The sequence below is a fragment of the Primulina tabacum genome, chromosome 7, assembly GCF_025594145.1.
Source record: "Primulina tabacum isolate GXHZ01 chromosome 7, ASM2559414v2, whole genome shotgun sequence".
Classification (NCBI taxonomy): Eukaryota; Viridiplantae; Streptophyta; class Magnoliopsida; order Lamiales; family Gesneriaceae; genus Primulina; species Primulina tabacum.
Genome location: NC_134556.1, coordinates 33839772 through 33858879, shown reverse-complemented (window position 1 = coordinate 33858879; position 19108 = coordinate 33839772). Strand labels below are relative to the sequence as shown.

General features: G+C 35.5%; 2 protein-coding genes across 2 annotated transcripts; both read right to left on the bottom strand.

Moving 5' to 3' along the window:
* Window positions 1–254: 254 nt before the first annotated feature.
* Window positions 255–2598, bottom strand: LOC142551366 (uncharacterized). Its single transcript, XM_075660565.1, has 3 exons — window positions 1975–2598; window positions 1436–1659; window positions 255–888 (listed from the first exon to the last, which is right to left on the bottom strand). The coding sequence occupies exons 1-3, from the start codon at window positions 2496–2498 to the stop codon at window positions 587–589; spliced, it is 1050 nt and encodes a 349-aa protein (XP_075516680.1). The 5' UTR covers window positions 2499–2598; the 3' UTR covers window positions 255–586.
* Window positions 2599–4207: 1609 nt separating this feature from the next.
* Window positions 4208–9790, bottom strand: LOC142551365 (mitotic spindle checkpoint protein BUBR1). The gene is given in 12 exon segments (XM_075660564.1): window positions 4208–4314; window positions 4507–4584; window positions 4793–4875; window positions 4955–5123; window positions 5532–5589; window positions 5668–5704; window positions 5706–5732; window positions 5805–5886; window positions 7204–7361; window positions 8474–8618; window positions 9347–9406; window positions 9493–9790. Coding segments are annotated over 12 exon segments (1179 nt in total). The 5' UTR covers window positions 9711–9790; the 3' UTR covers window positions 4208–4250.
* Between the last annotated feature and the right edge of the window lie 9318 nt (window positions 9791–19108).

The following is a 19108-nucleotide window of genomic DNA, read 5'->3' as shown; positions in this document are numbered from 1 at the left end:
CTATCGTACATATATAAATCTACGAGGCATACTAATCAGACTATTGGCCACGGTCCGCACCAGCGGAAGGACCATTAGTTGATGACCTTGTCATGTATTCTCCAGATGATCAAAATATGGGAACCCCTTCAAGGTTACCCTTATAACAATTTTAAACGTCTGAGGAATTCATCATACTTCAACTAAACTGAACTAACTTGCACTGTTCAACAAATGGAATGAAATGTTGCTCGGTCTCGATTGGCACATTTGGGTGAAGGCAGCATGCATCAAACTTCAATAAATAATCAAAAGATGGACATGTGCATAATGCATCCGATGTTTGAGAGCATTCTCAAGGGCAGAAAAACCACTAGTTCGGACTGTGTCAACTAAAGATAAACACCAGCATTTAACCAAGAGGATAAAAAGTGAAACATGGGTTCGAATCACTAAAGCATATTTAAAAACCAAAAGGGAGCATACTACTGAAAAACACGGGTCAAAAACATGTTTCCTGACGTACCCACACAAGAAACAGTTATTTGTCAAGTTTCTATCTACAGCTAAGAAGAAAAACGTGGGAATAGCGAGGGAGAGGCGGTGGTTAACTAACTAGTGAAAAAACAGGAATTCTAGGAGTCTTGGATAGAAGGCAACTGCTGGATTCTATGATCCTTAACCGCATCCTTGGTCTTGAAGCTTTGCATCTTTTGCTCATCATAAATAAATCAAACAGTTGGATTTTACACGGCTCCATCACCAATTTTCTTGTCACGATGCTTTCCCACTCTTCGTCGTCCACTTCTTCGCGAAGAGCCACTTCCAGATTTGTCAGGAACTGGCTGTCCAGAACTAGAAGGTATATGATGCCCAGGTAACCAAGCAGGGAACCCAACAGCAGGGATTCTGCAGAATTCACCGTTGAGAATTAAACATAACTACCATGATAAGAGGGTGGATAAATACAGACATGAAATTTAACAAAGGAGTGATATGAGCAGACAAATTATCAGATCATAAAAACCCATGATCCAATAAACAGGATGAAAACATAAATTTGCAAAAAGTGAACTGATGGTCGAGGGAAATGGGCAGTGCAACCACACCTGGCAAGAAAGAGTTCAACATATAACTATGGTTTATTATACGATCAAACTACGAATCAAATGCATTGATATTACAGAATGGGCTTGTTCTGGTAAGCAAATATGATACAATTCTAGTAGTTCTCTAGGAATCGGAGTAAAGAGTCACATTTTAAAGAAAGAGGAGAGTAAATAAAATTTATTCCCGATTCAGGCAAAGAGCAAGACAAACAGCAAAATAATTAATAAATTAACAGATAATTAATGGAGCACATAAAACCAGAGCATGACATCACCAGAAACTAGTGTGCTCTATCAGTATCAAATATAAATAGGAGAATCATAGAGTGGGAATTCAAAGTCCTCACCCAACAAGAGCACAGCAGACTCCTGCTTGTTCCTGGAAGCATCATATGCCTTACTATTGTGCAAGGAAAGCCGTAATGCTTGATTCTCAGCAAGACAGCATTGGAGCAAAGTCCCAAGCCTCTTACATTCTGCTTCACAGTACTTACTCTTCAATTCAAGATCCTTCAGGTACATCTTCTTCCTTTCCCGTGATCTCACAGCCGCATCTCGGTTCCTGATTAGCCTACAATTCACATACACCAAGTTCAGGGATTTCAATACAACAAGTTACACTCCAATATACAGAGTGATGGAGCTCGAAAAACAATAGCACTTTCACGAGAAAGGCTAGCAGAAGCCGAAAAACACGGAGAATACAAGCATGAATCCGTTTCATTCATAATTACGGAACCTACGTCGATGTTTGTACAGATAAAAATAACAATAATCACACTGTTCATTAATCAAGCAACAATACACGCAATGATATTTTTTTAAAAAATCTAAATCAGAAAAGAAGGAGATACAAACAATTCAGCCCAATAGAGAAAAGTAATACCTTTTGCGTTTTTTGTCAACGTGGTCGTCAGTTTCTCCGTCATCACCACCTTTATCCTCGTTGATCTGCGTATAATTTTTCTCATGGTAGCTATCCTCCTCTCTCTCTTCTTCTCGCGCCTCAACCACCACCGAGTCAGGGCTGGCTAACAAATTGTTTTTCTCACCGGAGCTGTCCTCTCTCTCTTCTTCCGCCACCACCGAGTCAGGGCTGGAGGACGAATCCTTAGAGAGATTCTCCGACACAAACCAGGACCCATGCGGCGAATCCAAAAACAAGTCCGAGAAAAAATCATTCGTCAAAGCATCGTGGCGTTCTTCCACTGGTTTATCGGAATTGGACTCGTCATTCATAAGGTATTGCTCGATGTCCTCGATCGACAAACAAGAATCCATACTATCTGCACCTGAGGCGGTGGCGGCGCCTTGGTCATCAAACAAATCGAAACCCAACTCATCTGGGACGTTATCCAACAAATTTTCCCAACCAATTAGCTCATTATCGGTAACTCCAGTCTCGATCATAGCCGCTGAGCCAGAAGGGAAGAAAAATTACCCAAAATCGATGAATTTGAACATGAATCGAATTTAGGGGGGTGCGTTTTATAGACGGAAAGGCGCGTTTGGGCAATTTCACGGTCGCTTCTACTTGCTTCCCTCTTAAGACGGGGGATTGATCTGGTCCCGTAGATCTTGATAGATTGGACCACATGCTCCGTATTGTATATGATAATTATCTCTCCTCTAAACAACATCACTCAACCAATCAGCATTCAGTATTCACATGATGGGGTGGGTTTACTTTAGGGTTAATACTACGCTGTATTACCATTTATTATTATTATTATTGTTATTATTATTTATATTTAAGTATTTTTTTATTTTCAAAATCAATTCTATTATTTTCATTTTAATTTTTAAATACTAAAAGCTACAAATATAAAGTTTGCTATTTTTTCTGAAATTACATCGAATGGTTTTTTTCATGTACAATTTATACTATCTTATTAAGCTTGAGTTGATTCAATATATATCAATAAAATGTTAAAATTTAATATAAGTCGCATATAACTCAATAGATAAACTTTTTATTTTTTAAGCATCAAGTTGCATGTTCATTTACTGGGTCTTTTTTCTCCTTTTTTTCTATTTATATTTTTAATTTATATATCAAAATTAAAGTGTGATCTCTCACTATTTTTAAGCAAAATCCTTGTATGAGACGGTCTCACGGATCGTATTTTGTGATACAGATATCTTATTTGGATCATCCATGAAAAAGTATTACTTTATATGCTAACAATATTATTTTTTATTGTGAATATCGGTAAGGTTGGTCTCACAGATTAAATTCGTGAGACCGTCTCACAAGAAACTTATTCCTATTTTTATAATCATATTTTGATTCTCATTTAAATATAAAATCAAATTGATTGTAAAAAATATTATACAAGTGCACAAACGAGTGTGTCGATGCACTTGTTTATACTAACATAACCAACTAAATATTTTGCACGTGTGATTTGAACCTAACAAAATAAAAGTATGTATTGCTTGTTTTTATCTATCTTTTAAGTGGTGATCCCATATGTGATAAAAAGGAAAAACATACAAGTGGTAATTGAACGGACTCGGTTTATATAAATAATCTTTATTATTATATTGTTGGTTTTATTTTACGTATGTCTTAATCAACTCTTTTATTGAAAGAAGTTTATGATATATAAATAAATAATTTACAATGCATCTAACATTGTTTTCAAACATTTTAATTAAATTTTAAAATATCATATTGTTTTAGAACATAAAATATTTAGTGAAAATAAAATAATACAACTATCAAGAGATAATTAATCGTCCATATAAACTATAATTAATACAATTTATTATTTTGATAATAATGTCAATATATTTTCTGCTCGCGTGCTACTTGATTTATATCTAACTCATCGAATTTAAGCACGAGCTTAAACATGATAAATTTTATTAAATAAGCTTCAATCAAGATTCAAACTTTTAGAGCTTGAGAATCAAAATCAAAACACACACATTAACGAGCCGAATTCGAGATCAAATAAATTCATGATTGTATGGAAAACAAACCGAGAAAGTTAAGTATTTATGTTTCACTCGATACAACGAAAAAAAGAAAATGTAAAAGCTTTTCTCCCTAGAAACAACAGGTGAAATTACAATACAGATCAAAGCAAGCTTTAGAGTGGTAAGCTGCTCTCATAAAATTACAAGAAACACAATACATGGATGAACTGCTAATGCTCATCGCGGAAGAGAACTTGGAGGGAAATTGCGTAATGGATTCTCCCTCAAAAGTTCTGTTTCCCTGAAACAGAAGAACACAAAAAAGTCAGCATACAACACATACAAAGGAGTGGGTGCATGAGTATGAAAACACGTATAAGGATGAACATGGAATTTAGGGGGTGAAACTTGACAGCTTTTTTTTTTTGAAAAATTCGCACGTCTTTGAATATGCGATAACAAATTCAAAGTTATAGTGCATGCTTCTCCTTACTTCTTAAGATCTTTACCATCTCCGGGCCGGAGATGCAGAACTGAAGACTTTTCGCTCTCATTGTCTGCTTTATTTTGTCTGCAAGAGATGGTTCACTTCATGGGTCAGTAAACATGAGACTAATGAATAAAGAACCTATACCATCATTTTAAGGATTAGACTACGAGAACAAGGACTAAATATTTTATAACTCGTGACTGCAACTGACTAATTTTTTCATTTTCATGATCAAGGATTTATTTAAGTGCTTGTAAAGTATGTCACAGGTTTTATATCTGGGTCTTACTCTAAGCATTCCTCATCCACAAATATCTCAATGCATGGGCCTGGAGCTGGTCTTCCCGTTCTTTGACCAGGTTTCTGAGGAATCTGTAGAATATCACTTGATATATTTAAATACAGATATTATATAACATGATACATGAAGCAGACACAAATCATTATTAACCTTATTCGATGTCCACTTAGAAGGAATTGCATTGTTCTCTTTGTTTCTTTCTGCTAGAGGACCAAGCGAGTGCCATTGCTTCATGTCTAAATGTGACATCTCAACCTGATGACCCGATGTTGGACCACTGCTGTTGTCTTTGTAAATTGATAGCGTGTTTCCATGAGCCCTTTAAACGAAAATTGTAACAATAATAAGCTAGCATCAACATGTTCTAGTTTCATCAAATTTTGAAGAATCGATAGCTTGAAACACAAAGGCAGGGCTTCTCAGCAACCGCAAAAGAAATTTTATTTTGTGCAAGTGTCATTAATATTAATTTGTTTTTATACAGGAGGGTTCTGGGAATCTGAATGTCATTAGAACAATGGCTTTATTTCTCTTCATGAATAATTTAAGCCCTTCATTTCCACGCCAGTTTGAAAAAATCATAAGTTCATAGAGAAGGGATGGGGAAGTCTAAAGTGATTATGCTGCGCTGCTAATGCTATCCTCTTTTCACACTTAACTTGCAGTCGTTGGGCATCTATATCGAAATTGGTATGAAAACCTTCGAGGATGGAAATTCAGTACAAACCTGTCAACCTTCAATTTTTTTCTGAAAAGATCAGAACTCTCTGAAGATTGGTTTCCTGCTGTCACAAGAAAACATAAGCAAGAAAGACCGAACAAGCTGTCCCAAATTATACTAGTCAGAAAGATAAATGTCTTACTTCCTTCTTTAGCCAACACAGTTCCAAAACTCCGAGCCTGGTAAGTTGTCTCCCATTGCATCCTCCTATTAATTGGAATTGTGTTGTCAAATGCACCAAGTAAAGCAGACAACAAAGAAAGGCAAGGACTTGCATACTTCTTTAGTTTTCATATGTCTCATCGAACGAGAGAGAAATTTCTTGTAGGCTGCCTTCAATTTTTCAACAGGTTGAGCATTCCTAGTAGCCAGAATGAAAAACAATGGAGTATTACCATAATTGTTAACAACTATAACTACATAAAAAAACATCATTTTGGACTTGGAAAAAAGTGATTGTAGGAGCTGACCCAACTCTTATCCATACACATAATGAGTCATTTTAAATGTATCACATACTTGAACTGAGCATCGATTTAAAGGGAGTGAAATTGTAACAGGAATATGATAAATTGTCTTCAACTAGAAGTTTGTTTATAAGAATATTATGTAGTGTTAAACTATAGTAACTTATAATTTGCGACAAACAAGGCATTCAATTATTCGTAGGGAAGAGGCTAATCTTTGGGATACTTTTGTTGTTTCCATCGACCAAGTAGCAGATTCTCTTAAAAATAACTATCTACCTGAATTTCTATTACGTGAGGACAATAAGACTCTCTTCAAGGAGCTCCATCTCTCGGGGCATTCCAGTCACATTGGTCTAGCCACTCAGTCGTATAATTATTCTTCAATTTCCAGTAATAGCCTTTTATTTTTGTAGCTTAACTAGTCTCCTCATTGCTGAAATGCCCATTATTCAATTCTTATAAACACTACAATATTACCATGTTTCTACCAAACCATGGTAATGAAAAATATTTATTACATATCTTCTCTCCGTTAAAACTAGTCAGTATGGCTTTTCTGTTTCTGTAGCTAGTCATCTTGACCAGAAACTATTAATTACAGTTACTGGATGATTGTGCCAATTTTTCCGACATTCAGAAAAAGTCTACAGCTAACCAAATGACTTGAATCAAAATGTCAAATACCAAGAGAAAAATCACACTATCAATGTTAAAATATCAAAATAAATGAACTCGAGTAGGGGGTATTTCTCAAACTCACTATCTGGCAGTTTGTAAATTGAGAATCCAAAAGGAAAATGAATTCACTCAGAAGGACTATCCATAAAATATCAACAAAACTATAACTGCATGACTTACATTACATTATCAGTGAGAAAATGCTGAGAAATTATTAAACAATCAAATTCCTTTATCCACATATACCTTATTTATGACAGATGATCATGTCTCCATACATATTACCTTTATTGACAAATACATCATGAACTATGTTGCATACCTTACATTATCATCTTTATATTCATGATAATTATAAAAATGACCTGCCACAAAACCTATCGAAGCTTTTATCTAGTTGCAAAACAAACAAGAAGTTTTAAGAAGAGAAAGCACAAAAAGATTCTTCCTCCAAACGTCTGCTAAGGAATGTTTAAGTATTTATATTTACTTATAATAAAAGCACTGATAGACTCCAAAAAAGAACTTACATTGATATCCCACGATTGTAGATGTCATTCGCAGTTTTAGTTTTATGCTTGTGTTCCATGAGCAAACCGTATGATATGTAGAATTGTGCGTGTGTCTGTCCAATTTTGTTTGCCTCTAAAAAGTTGTATATGACTTCAGCATCTACACAATTTTCAGCCTGCTTTACCATTTGAGTAGTACAGTAACTATCATTCATATCCATGCACCAAGTGATAAATTCACAAAAAAACAAACAAAAAAAATTGGAGGCGTTAGCATGGCATGCTCCACCTACTTGAACAAGAGTTCATTCAAGTGATACAGAATTGTGTTTGCTAGCACAAGTTAGTTTCATATTCATGATACACAATTACACATTAGTCAGTACCATTAAATCGACAAATGACACACGAGAATACTAGAGTCTGGAAGTTTGAAGCAATTGCACCTATAGTTACCAAACATTGTAAATGTTCCACTGCTATAACTCTAAACTCTACAGTTGTAAGTGTGTAAGTAAATGAATCCCTAGTTCGTTAGTTCACTCAGTAGTATTTCACAACACAAAATGTTTATGAACCAACAAAATTAACAGATGTAACTTGGCTGCCATCTGAAATGTACTGCTCAGTGGCTTTTGGTGAATTGTAATTGTGCCTACTGGTTATGTTACAAGCACCTTGTCACATGCGATTGACACATGGCATAATAGGATTGGAGGTAAGAAACAGCAGCCTAACTTGTACCAACATCAGACCGCTTTCTCTGACACTCCAGTGGTGCTGAGCGAGCTCAGGACCTACGGTGACAAAATTTGTCTAAATCTCTAATTAAATCAACACTTTCCTATTTTAAGCACTACACTATAAATATTGATTTCTTATTCACCGTACATAAATCTCGAGAAATTAAAAATACTTTAGTAATCTACTCATTACATTGATTATACTTATCTAAAAAATTTATGTCAACAACAATTAGACAACATTTAAATCTAATTCCAAGCAATTTCATTAACTCAAAGGCATTCCAATTTCCAGGATGTGAAAAATACTAAATTGCGTTCAAATTTCAGTTAGGTACACACTTCAAAATCATGCATATATATTTTTTGACATTTGATGATGTTGGAAGCAGAAATTACGCTTCCTAAAATCTTCAACGAGCTTGATGCCATGGATAGATTATGATGGCACTAACAAGTGGATATGAAACAAACAATTCTAACAATTCATAATAAGTAAAGTCAAATAGTTAACGGCGAATGGAAGCAAAGATGAAGAAACTCACATATTCCAACCAAACTTTCAGGTATCTAAGATCGTCCTTATACCGATGTTCATGCCAAAAAGTGCGAACGCATTGCTCATAAATCACAACAAGTCCTGAATAGTCACCACCCGGAGGGAAAGCCTCTTGAACCCATTTGATGCACCTTTAAAGGGATCACTTAAAATTAACTTGGTTACCAAAATAGAAGGAAAAGGAAATTTCTTCACAGTGACATTGTTTCTTTTCAGTTGGGAGTAGCACAACTTTGACCTAACTTCCATGGCATGAATCAAAAATCTAATACGCATCAACAACAAGAGCACATGATATTGCCTACATGATTAATCCACAGCATTCATTTAATTTATTGCATCAAACCTTTTCACTTTAACTAACAGTAACACAAATTTTGCTTTACCTAAGGACTATTGCACGCTTCTTCAAATAAGATAACGCAAGTCCTGCTTTCCATTGTGAAAAAATTCCTCAAAAGTTTGCCCACCATCTTATTAAAGAGAAGCTAGAAAAAAATAAAGATTTTTTTTTGTCATTTGTTGGGTATAACATAATTCACTAATGGAATCAATTCAGCGGTTCAGCCATCTGATTACTAATACAGGACTAAGGACAAGCTAATCAGGGTATCAGACATTCCAATTCCACGACAATAGAAGCTTCAGTCAGTCTATTAAATCCCTCACCAACCACTTCTCAGAGATGAAATCAGAAATAAATATTCTAACATCCCAATAAAACGTGCAACTAGTTAGCTAAATTCCTCTTTAAGGGCCTCGTCCGTGTCCGACCAACGGGGAACGAGGACTCAAATGACCAAAAATTCATCAGAAAAGCTAGTCCAGAAACCAACATTAATAGAATAAAGATACTCACTCGATCCATGGCTGAAGTGGATCGTCGCCTTCGTACTGGTCAATCGCTTCAATCAACCTCCTAATCGATCACACCAGCCGAATTGTGAACACTAATCAAGAAGAAAATGGCGAGGAAGGGGAAGAAACAAGGTTCAATCAACATACCTTCGATTGTGAAGTAAGGATTTCTTTAAATGGGAATGTGAATGGAATTTTAGGGCTTGGTTGAGCAAATTGACGTTGCGACCTCTCTTCAGAGGGCGGACATTTTCTTTGAAGAGCTCCCACTCGTGACCAGTCTCTCCCTTCGACACCAGAAACTGAGACTCTGGATCTAACATCGGCTCCATTGATGCAACAAAATTGACGCTGCTCTCCTCCATTCTTCGTCTCCTCTCTTCTTCGCTGCCTTTCAAATTTGAATTTTGAAACTTCTTTTGTTTTGTTTTGTAGCCGTTGCACGTTTGAGAACGTAGTTTATTTTATTTTATTTATATTAAGAGTAGATTCTGAGGTTTCACGAATATTTATGTGTGAGACAGGTAAACGCTATTAATATTCACAATAAAAAGTAATACTCTTAGCATAAAAGTAATAATTTTTCATGGATGACCCAAATAAGAGATCCGTCTCACAAAATACGACCCGTGAGACCGTCTCACTCAAATTTTTGCCTTATATTAATATAAGATTAAAAATATAGAAAGATGACGAGACAAAGAATAATTAGTAAAACTAATTATTTTACAATTTTGAATTGATGATACTAAAAAGTTACTATTAAGTGCTCGCTTTTTACGTCACTGTTTAAATCGCTATATTATTTTCAATATTTTTATTCAATTTAATTTTGCATTTGATGCATCATATTATTTATTCATCTACCAATCATTTATCTTAAATTAATCATATCATCAATCATTTATCTCACATCAATCAAATCATTGAATTGAAATTACTATACTATTATAAATAAATAATATTATAAATATTTTATTAATATTTTCAAAACAACAAAACGATAATAATAAAATATCTCAAACTTAATCAAATTAATCAATCAAATCAAACATTATATTAATTATCATTTTTATATATTCTATTGTTAAAAATATTATTTATCTCTATAATTTATCTCATAACACGAACTAAGCGATAAAGATGAATTTCAGAAGGAGTTTTGACATTTTGGATAGATGTTAGAAAAAATATTTTTGTTTTTTAAAAAAATAGAAACAAAAGTAAAAATAAAAAAACCAGAAATTCTAGTTTTTAAACAAAATTCTTTTTAAAACGGTTTTTAAACCAAAAGTTAGTGTATGTCGTACTAGCACTAGCTAGAAAAACGATGAAAGATTTCACCTGGCTTCGCCCAGAAGCAAATTGAACTAGCTTTTTAATTTAAATAAAATAGTTTCGCACCTTCTCTTTTGTCTTATTTTTCTTAACGATATTCTCAATAGTAAAGATCTCGTGCATCAGAGCAAGAAGAGTGAGATTTTAAGTATCATTGACTTAATAATGACAAAAATTTGTGTGAGACGGTCTCACGGGTCGTATTTTATGAGACAAATATCTTATTTGGGTCATTCACGAAAAATATTACTTTTTATGCTAAGAGTATTACTTTTTATTGTGAATATCGGAAGGGTTGAGTCGTCTCACAGATAAAGATTCGTGAGACCGTCTCACAAGAGACATACTCCTTAATAATATATTTGATTTGATTAATATATTTTAGATATTATTATAAGGGGAACTTGTCAAAAAATCCCTATTTCCATTCTCAACTTTCTCTTTACTCCCTACCCCACTAAAACTTTGTTTCAACTCCCCATATCTTTTAAATTTCCAAATTTACCCTTATATCTTTTAATTGATTTTTCATTTTTGAATAATGGCCCATCATGCTTCCGTAAAATAAATTAAATCTTTTACCTCTTTGACCGGAGTACCACCGGGTTATATCACCGTATTTTACAGACTGCTCCTCACAGCCCAACCACACGATCGCAACCGATGGTTACCGACGTAGATTCCTTCAGCAGTATGTGGCACAACCCTAATTCGTTTCCTACCTTAGGATGTACAATAAAAGATAAAATTTTGAAAATAATACATGAGAGGGGCTAAGAGCAAAGATCTCTTTATTCAAACACCAACATTTTATTAATACATAGTTACCTCCTGTAGAGGAGGAGAAACTTGTTTAGCTACTAATAGTAGCTGAACTCACTACACACATATACTTGAAAGAAAATTATTACAACTAGTTTGAAGAAAAATGAAGAGGTTGATCGATGTCTTCATCTTCCTTCTGCCTGCTTATTTATAGAGGGCTTCCTTCGGATTTGAAACTCGGATTTCAAATCTTCATAAGCCTTTACAGCTTGCTTGGGGACCATATAGTGGTTGAGTGGTCCCTTCTTGACCTGTCATTTTTCTAGATTATTAATCTAGAAATTAACTTCTCATCTTCTTTTATTTCTCTAAGAAACTATTGACGATGAGTATATAAGAGATCTGCGGTGATCTCATCTCCTGGAAATGTTGGACTAGCCATTTAAGAGCATCCGCCTCTTTTCTCTTATAATTGATTCTTCTTTTCAAGACTTTCAGATATACCCGGTACATCTTTAAGTTTTGTTTTCGGTGTGTTTAACTGGTTCCATTTTCCTTTATTTAAAGTATAAAGTTTTGGGTCCAGTTTTTCTTGTTTTCTTCATTGGATTCTTTTAGTCTTTTTAAAGATATAGTATACAATATCCTTTTATCTTTTACCACTCATTATTAGTGGTTTTCTGTGTCATCTACCACCTATTATTGGTGGTCCTTGTCCTTCCACTCACATGGTGGGTTTTCTTTTTGCTAGTGGGCTGATCACATGTACACCTTTAATTTTGTCGAGGAATCTTTGGTTTTCGTTGTCCTCGAGGAAAACGTGAAGGTGGTCCATCCCCACTTGTGCTTGTGTCGGTAAAGTGTTTTCGATCAGATCTCGGTTTGAATCCTTTATCGAATTCAGGTTCTTTCTGGTTTTGGCATTCAAGGCAGATATTTTCTGACCATCTTCCTATATGTGCCATGTTACAGAATTTTCGGCGAGTCTCTTTACTGGCCGGAAGCTTGCTATTTCACAAAAGATTTTGCTTTTTCTCGAATAAATCTTCTGCAAAACTTGTTGTTTTTCCTGTCATGGTATTTAACATGTAATGATCCGTTCACTGAATGATTATAAAATTTGAACGGAAACTTGACTTTGTCCATCTCAGTGAGACAGACCCATAAACCCCATGCTCTACGTGTAGATATATCATCTTCAGAAATTGAAGCAACCAGGGGTGTTTCTTCTGTCGGAGGGTCCTTGATAAATTTTTGAACATTTGTATCCGGCCTCCTTAACTTAATGAAATGAAAGGCTTCATGGGAGCCTTTTCCTGCTGGTTCTGGTGCTGCACTAAAGAAGTATAACTCCAAAACATCTCCTCTGGACAAATAATCATTATTCGCCCAAGTCTCGTGAACAGCTTCCTGGATCCACTTTGATAGACCTGATATTTCTGGAAAGCTGGGAGATGTAGTATAAACTGAGGCAAGAGCCCCAAATTCATACCATGCTTTAACCTCCTTTGGATATGAATTTGGTTTCATCCATACCCTTGGATATTTTCCTGAAACATCAACCCTGTTATGAAAGGGATCGATTTTAAGGTGCCCGAACGCGCAACGGAAGCTCAAAAATTTCGATTTTTACAAGAAAATTCGAGCACCACTAGTACTAGCATGTAGCATATACAAAAACACCAAAATGTCATACATAGGGTGTTAAGAAATTATACCTATCAACCTCTTGAGGTTGATGATGGCTCCAACCAAGATGTAGACAACTTGGCTCTTGAAAGGATGACCTTCTACAAGCTTCCTTTGAACACTCATTGTTCAACAATCAAGCCCACCACCAACTAGGTAGATCCCCTCATATTTTGCACTAGAAAAATATGAGGATTTTTCAAAGAGAAGTGCAAGAATTCCTCAACCAAAATGAAGAGAAAAATGGAGAGAAATTTTTAGAAATTTCGGCCAAGTGAGGGGAGAGTGAAGGAGTGAATGAGTTGTCTTGGTTTGTGAAAAAGTAGAGATCAACTTTAGCATGCCATGCAATTTTTTAATCAAAAGTAATCCACAACCTTTCACCTCCCAAGCATGCATTCTCATTTGGGCTTGTAACAATTACAAGGCCCATGGACTTTTATTTAAATGTCCCAAACATATTTGAGCCCATTTAAAGTTTACTTGATTTTACCCAAGCCCACTAGTTTAATAATTATTTCTAATTGGGCTCTACAAGGCCCAATGTAGTTTAATTAATTCAACACTTGAATTAATTTAATTATTTGGACTCTACTAGGCCCACTAGTATGAAATTAATTCAACACTTGAATTAATTTAATTTAGTCCATAATAATGTTTATGAAAATCACAATTTTCAAATACATTATTTATTTGACCAACTTTTAATTTAGGAACACATTCATAAATTAAAATTTACATTTCCCTCATAGAAGTCATACTTCTATTTTTCCTTACGCTTATAAACTCCTTTATAAGCCGTTCAACACATTGAACTATTTTTACTTCTCAACGGGATCTAGAAAGCTAGTACTTGTGTGGCCCTCAATTGTTCATTGATACAACTAGCCGTGGGTTCACATCTCCATGTGATTCGGACTAAACATGTCCTTATATGAGCATACCCCAATTGCTCCATTCTTACTTATCAACTCCTTGATAACAAGAACGTCAGAACTCAAGTCTGATAGTACCCATCCAATCATGTTAAACGCCTAGCAGCATCGCTTACATGATTCCCTAGGTATCAAATGATAGTGCCTGCAAGAACCATTCAATTATGGTTAGCGTACAGTACAGTCCCTTCAACTCAGATATCCCGACCGATTCGACAACCATTGGTTTATCGAGAGTTGTCAATGAATCGATACTATGTGTCATGTCGTAGTTGCATCGATAGTGTAATCTACGAAACCCCTTTCATAATTACCACCATACTCTGATCAGAGATTTCAACCTACATACACATGAGAACACATAGGATATCCATACCCGAAGGTAAGCGGTGAATCCCCGACTACAATGCATCGACTCCTATATGTTTCGACAGAACACCCAACCTTGCCACCTGATGACCCCATGAGAGTCGGTAAACAAGTCAAAGTGTAATTCTAGCACATAGAGTCTCAATGTTGTCCCGGGTCATAAGGACTAATGGTATACAACCATAAACTAGGACTTTTCCACTCGATAAGTGAGAACCACTTGGAAAGTCCTTTATGGAGGGTTGTTCAGTGCACTTTACCAGGAGCACCTATCTGCATGCTCGGACATCACAATGTCCCCTACCAATGAAACATGGTACTCACATCGCAGATACTAGTCTCAAAATCTAGCGGCCTATATCCTTCTTAGCGGCGGCTGAATCGACTAGGAACTGTTTAGAATATACAGTATTTCAAATATGAGTTTCATGATACTCATCATATGAGCATCTCATATTCTTTCTACTATTTGTATATTCAAGGGCTTTATCTATGCAACTAGCATGGGTATACAGATAAAGAAGTGCCAAAATGATAAATTCAAATATTATTAAAATAAAGATTGTTTATACATAGAGTTTCATTGTGAACACTCGGCCAACACTTGGCTCGACGGGCACCTACTCTAACATGTTATTGGCTGGGTTAATTCCAATTCTTGTATTCAATTTCTCCCAATTCTGCTGATAAACCTGAAATGGAAAAATTATTGCTTCGTTAGTACCAACCTTACATTTATCTTTGTCAATACGAGGCCTAAGGTTGATCTCTACCTCTTCAATCCCCGAGGTGAAGGGTTGACTTGAAGACTCAAGATAAGGATCAAGAGTCTCAATTTTTGTTTCAGCCGACTCATCTGGTGATGATCCCGACTTAACACTTGTGCAAGGGGTATTTGAATCCCCCGCTACAGGTATAGAGTCCTGTACTCGAAAACTCTCCATTTGGGAAACCAATGGCTTCTCAATGCCTTGGAGGATAAGCCTTTGCATTACAGACCATAACTGAGTATATGCCTGTAAACAACCTGTAATTCGATCAGAGACAATTCTCTTATCAGCTTGTTGTAGCCTTCCCGCAACTTCTGCGTTAACGACCAACTTGTTGAACTTGTTTGCAGCATTTAAGGGTGTTCCCTCAAATGCCTCTGAATCTTGATAATAGCATTAATGTCAATGCTGTCCATCTCTTGTTAAAAAATTTGCAAGAATATTTTCATGAGATTTTATTATCACAATATCAAAAATATAATTCTGACATAGTGCTTGCCATCTTAATAATCTGGCTTTCTCATGTTTAGACTCAATTCTATTGCTTAAGAAAGCTTTTACCTGTGTGTTATCAACTTTCAAAGTAAATTTCTTTGCAAGTAAAAATAATGGCCATTTTTCAAAAGTCCTTTTTACTGCATAAAATTCCTTTTCATTGATATGCCATCTAATGGCTTCTGCATCTGAGAATAACCCACTGCAGTATCTGCATGGTTGTTCTCCATCTGGTGTGAGCTTAGTAAGAACAGCTGCCCATCAATGATCACTGACATCGGTATACAATACCAGATCATCTTCGTCTTGAGGAATAGCCATTTTTGGAAGATTTTTACAAACCTCCTTTAAATGGATAAGTCCTTCTGTGTGTTCTTTTGTCCATATAAACCTTGCATCTTTTTTCAATAATGGACTGAACACCTTCCTGTGTTTTGCTAGGTTTTTGATAAACATCCCAGCAAAATTAACAACTCCTAAGAAACTTTGAAGTTGCTTCTTGTCTTTGAGATTTTCTGGAAAATTCTGCACCTTTTCCACTATGTGTTCTTGCAGAATTATTCCTGACTCATCGATTTCAATTCCGAGGAATTCAATCTTCCTTGTAGCAATGACTGCTTTCTTTTCAGATAAAACCAGTCCTTCTTTCTTGCAAACCTTAGAGAAAATCTCTAAGTGTTTAACATGTTCATCCATATTTTTTCTAGATGCTATCAAGACATCGTCAATATAAACAAACATAAATTTAAAATAATCTTTAAAAATATTATCCATTTTCCTTTGAAATATCTGAGGTGAGTTAGTCAATCCCATTGGTAACACTTCCCAAATATAATGTCCTTGAGGTGTGGAGAAAGCTGTGAATTTCTTGCTTTCTTCCTCCATCCGAATCTGATAAAATCCGAACTTACAATCAAATTTAGAGAATATCTTTGCATTGCGTATGCAACTGATTAGATGTTCTCTGCTTGGTATAAAATACCCATCAAACTCCAGAATTTTATTAATTTCTTGATAATTAATAACCAATCTAGGTTTTCCTCGTTTTATCTCACCATGGTTTCTTACCAGGAAACCTGGACTGCTATATTCCAAATGTTCCCTGATTATAATCTGCATATCCCTTTGATCAATGATATTCATTGGGATAGGCTTGCAACGGACAAATTCATACTCTTTGCCTTCCTTAATCTTAAGGCAAGCTTTGAGTTGATTTCTGTCCCACCATGCCAAGGGATCTTCGTTGTAATTTTCTTTGATCCTTTTCTTGACATCTTCCAAAGATATCTTATATTCGAACTCTACTTCATTTGTTTGTAGAGTTATCTTAAGGCATTCTATATTTTCTGGTTGGAGTACTTGATCTGCTCTTAATTGGAGCATTGTTTCTCCAAACCGTCTAGAATCTTTCATTTTTGGGTTCATAAGTTGTCCTGAATCACCACGCTTGCTGCAAACTGGATCAAAAATTTTCTGTAAAATGCCTCTCGTTAGTCTCTGGACTATGATTTTGTGATCACAAAGTGTTGTGAATATTAATCTTCTAGTCTCATTTTCTTGAGTATAGGATTTGAACATTTGTAGGAAATTATTTCCTAACAATATATCAGCTCTTGTATCATGAAAATATATTGGTGGTGTCTTTACTTTGTACCAAAGTGTTTGTCCAGCACCGCCAATCATTATTTCAGTCATCTTAATTCCTTTACATAAAATTAAGATTTTTCTGGAGAAATCTCTTCCAGCAATCTTTGGTAGTTCCTCTTCCAGATTATTTGGAAAAACTCCTCGTTTTGCTGTACATATTCCAGCACCTGAATCAATATAAGCAGCAAAATATTCTGCCTTATATTATTCATACAACATTCCAATTGGAATGTATATGGAGAATGGGCTTGTGGTCATTGGATTTTCCACATCTTATCATCTGCCATAAACTCCATTCCATACTCTAGACGTCTCCAAGGTTTGTGTTCTTTGAGAAACTCTAGTCCAAGAATCAGTCGATCTGATTCTTTCCCTGGAATTCCTTGAATATGAACTTCCAATTCTCCGATAAGAATCAGTCCTTGGTAAGTTCCTATCACATGTTGTTCCAAATAGTATATTGAATTACAAGGAAATTGATTCATTTGCTTAGTAATATCAAATACTATTTCGACTTCCTTCCACCCTTCTGGGCATCGAAGTTTTCCTATCGTAGAAAAACTTTTTAGCTCCTGTTGGGTTTCTATGACAGGCGTTTTTTCCCACCTGTAACTTGTAATTCTATCTCCCTGAAAAGATAGTCTTCTTGATTCCAATCTAAGACTTTGATTCCTTTGTAGAATTGGTTTGTCTTGTATTTGGATATCTGTTTCCTGTATTAAAGGAAACTCAATTCGCTCTGGATAAATTTCCTGAGCAACTTTTCCGAATATCTCGAGTATTTCAATGAAGTCGTTTCTAATAAACAACTCAGAATGATGTGTATTAGATAGAGCATATGAAATCTGGTAATTAATAGAATACGGTCTATTACCTTCTTTCATCAGCCTTTTTTCCTTGAAATTCTGATGTAATGTCAAGGCTCGGCTGAAATCTCGATCTGCCAGGTTGTAGGCTATCCTTGGATAGATTACTCCCACAATCTTCCCTGCACAGAGATTTCCTGAGATTGTTCCTAGTACTGAATCTTGTAGATTCCCCATTCTTTTATCGCATATAGCAATATCAATAGGTGAATCTATTCCTTCTTTGAAAGTAGCCTTTATCATAATCTGGATTGCTCCAATATGAATCCAGGACATAGTCCTTGCTACTTCTATCTTGAGTTTTTGTAATTCCTCCTTAATTTCTTCAGAAGGAATTAACTGCATCTCCATTCTATTTCCTGTAAGTTCCATTGGGATTGCCATTTTCCTTCTAGAAACTTTATATATTAGATGATGCTTTCTGTTTCTTAGGCCAAGACTTCCTAAGAACTTTTCCACTTGTCCTGCACAGAATCCTTGATATCTCTGTAGACTAGGATTTTCTCTCATGATCCTTTGGACCATGTTATTAGATATCGTTGTCTGGCTAAAGAATCCAGAAAGATCCTCATGTGTTTCGTGTCGAAACACTTCGTCCTCAGTCAGATTCCAATTCAGTTCCATCGGATCCTTCTTGACTTAGAACTTCTTCTTCTTCATATATACTCTCATCTGGCAATGTCCTCAAATCGATATACTTGAATAAGATCTTGGTAATAAACTGATTCTTCAATATCCGGGGTAGGATCGAAGCGTTTAATACCTCTTTTTTCATTTTCTGGACAGTTGGTCGAAATATGACCTCTTGCTCCACATGTCCAGCAATTACAATCCTTGAAACTTTCATTTGCTTGAGTATGAGCTCTTCTGAAAGTTTTCTTCGTAGGTG

Coding starts and splice junctions, on each gene's coding strand:
- LOC142551366 (XM_075660565.1), bottom strand. CDS start 2,498: ATGATCGAGACTGGAGTTACCGATAATGAGCTAATTGGTTGGGAAAAT. Junction 1,660..1,974: donor GTTGACAAAAAACGCAAAAG/GTATTACTTTTC, acceptor TGTGAATTGTAG/GCTAATCAGGAACCGAGATG. Junction 889..1,435: donor GTCTGCTGTGCTCTTGTTGG/GTGAGGACTTTG, acceptor TGAATTCTGCAG/AATCCCTGCTGTTGGGTTCC.